The sequence below is a fragment of the Benincasa hispida genome, chromosome 3 (genome assembly GCF_009727055.1).
Source record: "Benincasa hispida cultivar B227 chromosome 3, ASM972705v1, whole genome shotgun sequence".
Classification (NCBI taxonomy): domain Eukaryota; kingdom Viridiplantae; phylum Streptophyta; class Magnoliopsida; order Cucurbitales; family Cucurbitaceae; genus Benincasa; species Benincasa hispida.
This window is the reverse complement of record NC_052351.1, coordinates 16,287,120-16,297,293: the sequence shown is the minus strand read 5'-3', so window position 1 is coordinate 16,297,293 and position 10,174 is coordinate 16,287,120. Positions and strand designations below refer to the sequence as shown.

General features: G+C 36.0%; 2 protein-coding genes across 2 annotated transcripts; one reads left to right on the top strand and one right to left on the bottom strand.

Moving 5' to 3' along the window:
* Positions 1–845: 845 nt before the first annotated feature.
* On the top strand, positions 846–4,538 carry LOC120074332 (uncharacterized RNA-binding protein C17H9.04c). Its single transcript, XM_039027421.1, has 7 exons — positions 846–1,439; positions 2,319–2,716; positions 2,835–2,862; positions 3,340–3,413; positions 3,536–3,711; positions 3,945–4,025; positions 4,253–4,538. The coding sequence occupies exons 1-7, from the start codon at positions 1,223–1,225 to the stop codon at positions 4,299–4,301; spliced, it is 1,023 nt and encodes a 340-aa protein (XP_038883349.1). The 5' UTR covers positions 846–1,222; the 3' UTR covers positions 4,302–4,538.
* A 1,606-nt stretch (positions 4,539–6,144) lies between these two features.
* LOC120073915 lies at positions 6,145–7,003 on the bottom strand. The gene has a single exon (XM_039026830.1). It carries the CDS (start codon positions 6,986–6,988, stop codon positions 6,392–6,394), a length of 597 nt encoding a protein of 198 aa, XP_038882758.1. The 5' UTR covers positions 6,989–7,003; the 3' UTR covers positions 6,145–6,391.
* Between the last annotated feature and the right edge of the window lie 3,171 nt (positions 7,004–10,174).

Here is a 10,174-nt window from a genome sequence, read left to right as displayed (position 1 = left end):
CCAAAATCTAGGGACTAACTCGAGTTGAACTAAAGATGTGTGCCAAAACCTGTCGCAAAAGATAGGTAAGTTAACTCTGCTTAAGTGCAGGAGGATGAAAACTAGGGAACTAATTAGATACAATGACAATCTCATCAACACTCCCAATTAGGCGTGTCACAATAAGAGAGGGATGATCTCTAATTGACTTGAAGCCAAGTTCATGTGTCTACTCCTGAAGAAAATGATGAGCACGACACAAAGTTTTGCGCTTAACACTGCCCAATTGTGGTGGATGCATGTCAGGAACCTAATTAAATTTTCAAAAAAAAAAAAAAAAGAAAAAAAGAAGAAGGTTTAGATAGAAATTCCAGGCATGGCCAGAGATCCAAGAATGATCTCGGAGGAGCCAAGCTCGATATGGTTATACCAAAATGTTAAAGTTGGTACACCATATAATAATAAGTTAGGATAACTAAAGAAGCCGTAAAAGTAAGAAAAATACTCCTAAGTTTGCATCAATGCACACAACTAGCAGGTAGTTAGCCCACAAGACCAAACTTAGGAGTGGGTGCCAACAGAATAAAGTCAAAATTCAAGATAAAATAATATAATAAAATAATAAAAGATAATATGTGATTTGATCCTAGCCTCCTAGAGATTAGAAAATTCATATCCTAATCCTAATAGGATTAAATTGAATCTGAGCTCAAATCCCCTATAAATGTATCCCTTATACCAAAATTTGGCAACGACACCCTAATTTCTAACTTCTAACTTGAGAGTTTGCAAGTACAATTGAAACACCACTCCAGGAATCGTTAGCGTTTGGATGGAGGAACGCTAATGTTGGATGTCCAAAGGATTTTTCTTCACCTCTAAGTTTTTAACATTTTATTGGCTCTTATTTCTCTTTTATTTATACTAAAAAAGAAACAATTTATTTAGGGTAGTATACATATTAGGTTACTTGCGAATATTTCTAAATCTACTACATAGTTACAGTCCAAAGCTTACGCCGAGGGCTCACTGGTGGTGCCGTAAAAGGCCATCGAAGGCGAAGCCCACAAAAGAACCCGCTGGCAAGCTAGCCCACGCAGAGAAGAAGAAGAAGAAGAGGAGCGGCCCTGGCTGTGGTTGGTGTGTGCTGGAGGCGGAAATTTTCGCCTTCTCCTCTCCTTTTCTCTTCGAGCACACTGATTGTTCTTTGACCGTCAGTTGAGCTAGCCAAGTATTTCGAGCAATGGATGGAGGGAAGGAGGGGATAGAAGGAAAAGCAGCGTCACAACAAACAATGGGCGAAGGTAAGGAAGGCGATTGGGAGTGCAGTGGATGCAAGAATAGGAACTATGCTTTCCGATCCTTCTGTAACAGATGCAAGCAACCTCGTCTTCTCGTCGACAATAAAACGCCTCCAGACTCCAAATGGCTTCCTCGCATCGGTGACTGGATCTGCACGGGTTAGCTTCCTATAATAACTGTACTTGCAGTTTTTCCTTTGTATTAGAGGAAGTTATTCTGTATTCCCGATTTTGTTTTGTTGGTCTTCCTAGCTAAACTTAGAATTCTACGTTTAGTTTAGAATTTTTAAGCTGCACTAACTCAATACTGTTTCTGACACTTGGTGTGGGAGTTTTGTTTGAGGGATTTCAAGGTGATGGAGTTTCGTTGGACTGTTTCTATTTATCGAGTTAGGCTTTTACTACAATGAGGTCTCATGCTCCAACATTATAGTTTTCCAGCTAAATGCAATGAGCATATAATTTTTGAAAATCTCTAATTTAGCTCCACTAAAATTCTTCAAGATCATATTGAGTTATCATAGGACCAAAATTTTGGAATATTTAACGAGACAGGAACTTAAAACATATCGGTAAATGGAATACTAATCAAGATAGCTTGAGTGCAAGCTATTGAACATCCAATGCAATCATTTACAGCCAATTCAGAATTTGTAGTTAGAGTTTATACTTTTTGCGAAGCCATGTGTTATATATCATAGAAGTATATGAAGAGTGATAACGTTTTGATCTAGAAGTATATGAAGAGTGATAACGTTTTGATCATTGGTTTGCCATTCACTGGACTTATGACTTAGTAATCAAAAGAATCTTCATTGCATTTGTATCTCCAGTTCAAGATTTTCTTTGAGGATTGTTGCCTGCGCTCTTCATTAATATTTCTATTCCAGCGAACTCATGTTTTTAAAAAAATGCTAAATTAGGTTGAGTCATGAGTCGTTTGTGTTTTTTGTATGTGTATATGGTGTGGATGGACTGCTTGGTGTGCGTATACCTGGTTTGCTTGTGGGTTGGGTTTGTCTGGATCTGGTGCAATAGGTTGCACTAACAACAATTATGCATCAAGAGAGAAGTGCAAAAAGTGTGGACAACCAAAGGAGATAGCAGCAATGCCAGCAATTGCAATCCCTGGAGCTTCTTTTCCAACTTATTCACACTATTTTGCCAGGACCCAAGGAGGATTGGATTCAAAGATAAATCTTGGATTAATAGGAAATGGCACTTCACAGCATCTGCATCCCCTGAGCTCTAACTGGTCCCTGGGAGGTGCCGATAAGTATGGAATTCATGCAGCTCCAACATTTCCTTTGGGGGGAAATAATTCTGCAATCTCGTATATGAGTTTGGCTAATCAGCTCCTTTCAGTTCCAAAGGGCTGGCGGAATGGTGACTGGTTATGCAACTGTGGTTTCCATAATTACTCTTCACGTGCACAGGTGGGGTTTCCACCTTCAAATACTGAGAATTGTTTTATACTTTTCCTATTCGTGTTTGTAATTTCTCGTTTTTGTCTCCACCTGTAGTTTGTCTAACTGAACTTTGTCTTACTTGCAGTGCAAGAAGTGCAATGCTTCACCACAAGGTACATGACCTCTCTCTCTGAGTCTCTCTAGGTTTTGAACAGTCGTACTAGGATTTTACCTTTAAGAGACAGAATGGGGGACTATTTTATAGTTTCTGGACGTTATAATGAAAAGGCATTGGAACTATGGAGTGTCTTGCATAAGAGATGTTTATATTGTTTTAGCTATCCTATTTATCCTCTCTGTTGTTGGCTGAATGAGACTATGAGTAGATTCATAGTCCAGAGTATGGAGTAGTAATGTTTCGCAGGAGGAATTTTTAGTGGAATGGAAAAACTTAGTTGGCCCAAGGAGAGGGTTGTTCTGGTATCCTTGAAGGTAAAAGGTGTTTTCAGCCGAGATAAAGAAGTTAGTGGAGATAGAAGTTGATTAGGATTCTAATTCCGATTGAAGTTGAGCTTCCTCTTGGGGGATTAGACTCACCTTTCTTTCTTTCCTTCTTTCTTTTTTTTATAATTTTATTTGGATTATTGCAGCACTTGGAATGAAACGGTTAGCATCTGAAGAACTTGTTCATCACTGGGATAACAAGAGATTGAATATTGGACAGGTATTCCCCATACACAGGAGAAAAGGGAGGATAAATTTTTTATATCTAAAGAAAAATTTGCTGTTAACATTTGGTGAAACTGATCAATGGCTTGCTGTTACCGTGCTTTTTTTGGCATTCAGGCAAATGAGCAACAACAATCTTACCCAGGTTTTGAGCAGATGATGGGCTCCAGTAGTGACCCAAATGTGGGATTATATAATTCTTATCCGCACGAAAGTTCTAATGTAGCTCCAAATTTGGAAATGCCAATGCAGTTTCCCCCACAAGCAACTGCACCAGCCCTTCTTGGGAAAGGGTGGGTAATATGCATTAGATAGCTGTATTTCATTTTCTTGGACGATCAAAATAATGTGATATTCAACCCTTTTCTTTTTGGTCAAAATTGCCATCAATACTTATGTGATTAATACTAATTTGTGATGCTTGATATTGCCCAATATTTTAGTACCATAGAACAACTTGCATTTTGATTGACAGAAGAACTCTTTACTGATTGAGATAATACATTCCCACCCTATGAATCTGCAGAGCAAAGCAGTGGCGCAATGGAGATTGGATGTGCACAAATTGTAATAATCATAATTATGCATCTCGCTTACAATGTAACAGGTTATCACCTAAACTAGTATTTTTCCCTTAACATTCATGTCGAATGCGTATATGTATATGCTATAATTCAATTGCACCACAAGTTCTTATTGATCGTGTCAGGAGAATGGCTGATTAGTATGTTCTTCTTGTTGCGAACTTAGTAGGTTTCTTGCATGTTAAATGGAGTTGGAGGCTCGCATTGCATTTTGTTGCACGTCCATTATTGAAATGTTTTTTTGTAACAGGTGCAAGACTCAGAGAGATTCACTTTCTCTGCCCCTCAGTGCCATCTAAGCACATTTCTACAGACTTTGGATGGTTTTTATGCTGCAAGTTTCTTTCGACCAATTTTTCGGATCTCTTAATCAACTCTTCTAGTCTCCAAGGTATTGATTATCAGTTTTTCATTACTTAGGGAAGGAGGTTTGGCTGTGAATGGCATTACTATTTTTGTTGAACAGTTGAGAATTTTAGTGTTGAAACATTTATATATATATAATAAGATATATATTTTCACTTTTGCATCACAAATTCGTCCCCTTCTTTTCTCCAACGTTTGGAATGATAGAGAGAGCAAACAAGGCTACCAACATAAAACAAGTTGATCCCTGTGTATTTACTAACTTGGGTTTTTCAAAATTAGAACTTGAAGTTCTTTCTAATATATCCTTAGAACTTGAAATTTTGGTATTCGTATTAAAAAGTGTCAAATAAATTTTTAACTGTAATAAATTTCACCTATTTGAATCTACTCATCATAAAATTTGTGTCTCATGCATATTTTATGTAATGTGGCACAAGTGTCTAGAGGTACAAAAAAACCCGATAAGAAATGGTAAATTTTAAGAGACACTATTTCAAGGACATACTAGTATTATAAGTAATAGTAGCTAACAATCCAAAAGTTTACATCCTTCTTTTTATACAAAAATTATTATTATTTTTTAAATGACACGTTTAAATATCCATTTTTTCTTGTGGAATAAGAGCCAAGATTGACCATTATTATTACATAGGAGGCGTTTGAACCAAGAAGCCGGTTATTAAATCCTAGATTATTATAATATTTTTAATTGTGTAGAGAATCCACCAGAGTATCAGACTTTTTTAAATTCTTTTTAATTTTTAGATATGCGTATCTACTTTCAAATCCGTGAAGGGCATACGTTGAGTTGTCTTTTTCTTCTTTTTCTTTTTTCTTTTTTTTTCCCCAAATTTAAGCTATTTAAGTGCATATTTGGGAGTGATTTTAAAATCGTCAAAATCATTTTTTCATTTTTGAAGTCACTCGAAAACACGTTTTTAATTACTCAAAACTAATTTGGTTTTCAATTTTACACTTTTAAATACAATTTTTATATCATCAAAATTAGTTATGAAAGATTAAACATGTTTCTCGGTGTTTTTGAAAATAATAAAAGTGATTTCAATCATTTTAAAATCACTCCCAAACATTAAAAGTCCACTCAAATGGAGCCCTCCAAAATAAAGTAGATTAAAAATGAGAAAAACATAAAAAGAAAAAAGAAAAAACCCAAAACATAAATAAATATTCATTATCTCTTCTCTCTCACTATCTAAATCATGATTCACACCTCCTTCATCCTCAATTTCATTCTTCAATCTTCATCTTCTACTTCTTTCCTACTAGTCGCCCAAACAACGTTACTAGATCTTTTTTCAAGTTTTCATCTCTTCTTCAACTTATTTTAATTTAACTTAAAATAAGTAACATAACAACTAATTAGACACACATATATATTCAACATATCCGTATCTTGGTTATTTCGAAATTGACATATTGTATTTGTATCTATGTCTGTACTTCTTAGGTTAATAGTTTGTGTTTAAAGTATTGATTATTTTAGTTTGGGTTATAATAAACTATTTTAGTTTGGGAATGAAATAATAAACATGGTAACAAAGAACAAAAAAATGATAAATGCTAAATAATAAAAACGATAATAAAAATGGGAGTGTTGAAATAATATTTATGGTGGTTAATTAGATAATACAAAATAGTATTGATCGAGGTGATTATTGTAATCTTCACACCCTTAATCTTCCAAAACTTATAATATAATCTTCCACCAAATCTAATTTCTGGTTGAATTTGAAAAAAAGATCACATAAAAAATGTAAAATTGTTCGGGGATATTGAAATAGAGTAATAGTCGGCCGGCCGAGATTGTACAGAGAAAATCCAGAAAAGCTAAAACAAAACTTCGATGGCTAATATTTTTCGATTTCGATTTGCATCTAGTGAAATCCAGTTCATAGATTATAATCACCAAATTCGGTAGAAAAATACTTAAGCAGCCGCATAGATGATGTATGAAAAAGGATTAAAGATAGAAACCAAAGAAAAGTATTTGCGATGATCATTAGCCCTTGAATACTGCAGTCGGAGATAATGGTGGAGTATCCAACTGGTAAAGATTGAGCGAAGGCCCAACAAACCGAAACAAAACCCAACCACCAATCATAATAAAAATGGAAGCATAAGCAAATTTGTTCAGCCAAAATAACAAACCCTTCTCTCCCATATACACCTCCATTGCCTTCTCCCCCACGCTCATTTCCTCCCATTTCTTCGGCTTATTCGAACCAATCTCCACCGGCGCCTTCCTCGGCCGCCCATTCCCCATCGCTCCTCCTCCTCCATCCTCCCTCTCCTGTTTGGGTCGCCTTCTCGACCTCTTCCGAAACCGAACTTCAACTGTCTCCGGAGGCGTTATTGCCGGCTGAACCGGCGGTGGTGCGGTGTCGCCGTCGGTGTCGGTGGCGTTGATCGGTTTGATCCTGGGAAGCCGGTGATGGCGTAGAGATGGAAAGAAGATTTGATTGTGAGAAATAGGGGATAATTTATGTGGATTGATGGTTAAAAGCGGTGGTTTAGAAGCGAGAAATCGGTGGAGACTGATTGCTTCCATTGCTTCTCCCTCAGCATCTTCGCCACTTCTGGAGTTAGCTTTATCCATATCTTTCCGTTTCCCTGGCTGAGAATTGCTGGGCTAAGCGATTTGACCCATTTTAATTCGTATTGGGCCGGCCCTTTTTTTTGTGTTGTGTGTGGTGGGGGGGGATTGTAATAATATTTATGAACCCTTTGAAATGTCGTCTCAATTTTTCAAAATTTATCGAATTCAAATTTTCCAGTAAAACAAACGAATTATGCATTTAAAACAATAAAATACAGCATGCTGAAAAAAAGAAGAGAATGAAGAGTTTAAAAGGCTTACCCTAAAAGAACCAATCTTCATGTAATTCCTCTTCTCTTTACAAATCACAAACATAATCCAAAAATGGCTAATTTGAGACAACACTACTTGTAAATCTCGGTATTCTCTGGGCAGAGAACCTAGGTGGTATGGATTCTGGTAATTTTGGATTGAGAGGAAGGGATTGAGATGATGTGCAGGGAAAGACTCCTCTTTAAAATAATAGAACTTACTTCTATGTCAACCAACCCTTTTGTAGGAAGAAGAGGAAGAAATTTGGAACCGCTTTCCATTCACGTAAAAAAGTGGAGAGAAAAGAGGGGAACTCCCATTAATACATTCAAAACATAAATTAATTAATTTAATAAATATTTTAATATATATTATTATGATAACTAACTTATCATATAATATATATTAAACTATATGTTATATCAAATATAACATATAATCTATAGTTTTAACATTGTATCATATACAATATATACTATAGTTTCTTTTCTCTCATTAACGACATTTAATAAAAATCACATTTACATTAAATTTAACAATATGAATTCAATTTATATAATTAACACTTTAATCATATTCAAATATTTATTTTCTCTCATAAATAGTCAATATTATAATGTATCAAATAAATTATAGTAATTATATCACATATAAATAAAATTTATTAATTATATCATGTATAATTAATTCCTTCAATTAATTTGAACAATTCAAATTAATCCAAAAACTTATTCTCATTTATTCCAGTTGAGCTACCGAGAAGACCTTATGGACCTGTAACTTGAATCTCCAGTGGTACATGAATAATTAATTAAACTCTTTAATGAAATTATTCACCATCCGTTAACTGCCGGGCACTCCATTAAAACTGAAAGCTACACTCTTTGCACTACAAATAAATTTCAGTGTCCATTGGATATAACCAACCAATAGTACGATGACCCTTCACAAATTGCTTGTAATTATAGCTAGGTTAATTACCGTTTTACTCTTATAGTTACATCTAACTCCTTTAAGTACCACTAATCTCTCTAATGAACAATAGATCATAGTCCAACTATGACCAAACCCCTCTCGGGCCAGGAGAGGGTGTGGCGCCACATTGTTCAAGACCCGGAACCAGCCCTTAGGGAGCAATTTATCTACTTGTCCTGATATTGGAGAGGGAGAGGGGGGGGGGGGGTGAATTCCTTCTTGTGTAGCCATGTTCTCAGCTCCCCAATCAGACGAATCCCAAAAATGGTAGGCTTATTGAATCGGCGATTTGGCCACTCTCACCCATACAAATCAAAGGACCACCTTCATAGGCAGAAGTTCACAACTCACTTAAGATTCAGGTCATGTTACCTATGGCCATCCTGGTGAAATGTAAGTCTCTATTATGAACGATGTTATATAATGAGACTAAACATTTTGTGGTCCAGTCTTATACAAACTTCTTTGTATGGAATATTCTCGCTCACATGCCTTCACATGAATGATCATGATCAGATCATTAGTAGTACTTTACAACAATTGTAATATTTACAAAGTAGGCGATACTCGTAGTGTCACCAGAATAAAGTATCCAACCTTATCCATCTACTACAGACCATTTAGATTATCACTTAAACATGATCCACCCGTATGTCTTTATATACTTGTTTAAGCTACAAGATGACCCTGAATATTAGTTTATTGGTTTGTGGTTAATGCAACTTATTTTGAAATAAAACATCACATATTTTATTACATAAATAAAATGTTTGTACACTAGAATTACAAACTATGAGACCCTACGAGATTTAGGGCATCAACCTCAACAACCTCCTACTTGACTTAAAGCCAGTGGGGTGTACAGTGTAAAAGTCAAACTAAAATATAAAGTACACAAAACAAAAAACTAGGCATAAACCGCCCAATACATATCTCCCATTTACCCTAGTTTAAATGGGGTTTGTCCCATAGACCCATATTCTGCAGGTGGCCCTCAAACACCTTAGTCATGAGGGCCTTTGTAAATGGATCAACAATATTGTACTCCGAAGCTATCTGCGTGACGATCACTTCTCCTCGATGCACAATCTCTCGGATGAGATGATATTTTTGCTTTATTTATTTCCCGCGCTTGTGACTCCTAGGCTCTCGAAAATTAGCCACAACACCACTATTATCTCATTTCCTCAACGTCTTGAGGTGTCTTAGGACATTGCTCCTTAGACAATATCCCTCCATGCCTGAAAGGTGGTAAGCCTCTCTTGGAGTTCTGCATCGAATACCTGACAAGCATTTTGTCAATGTACGATGCTTGAGATAGAGCTAGCATTTTGTTCTTGCAATCTCTAAATATCTGAATTCCTAGAACAAACTAAGTCTCTCCCAAATCTTTCATTTGGAATTGGGTCGCTAGCCAGTTCTTAACTTCAGTTAGTAGACCTACATCATTCCCAATGAATAGGATATTGTCTACATATAACACTAGAAAAGCTACTAAACTATTGATGATTCTCTTGTATACATAAGGCTTATCAACATTTTGATTAAAACCATTAGATTTGATCGTAGTATCAAACCTTATGTTTTAAGATCGAGAAACTTGTTTCAGTCCATAAATGGACTGATTAAGCCTGCAAACCTTTTGCTTTTGACCTTGGGTTATGAAGCCCTGAGGCTGCCCCATATAAATGGTCTCTACAAGATTGTCATTTAGAAAGGCAGTCTTGACATCCATTTGCCAAATCTCATAGTCATAATATGAGGGAATGGATAGGAGAATTCGGATAGACTTTAACATGGCAACAGGTGAGAAAGTCTCCTCATAGTCGATTTCCTCAACTGGGTATAACCCTTTGCCACTAGTCTAGCTTTGAAGGTTTGCACCTTCCCATTAGCACCCCGTTTTCTCTTGTAGATTCATTTGCAACCTATAGGTTTAACTTCATCAGGTAGATTTAC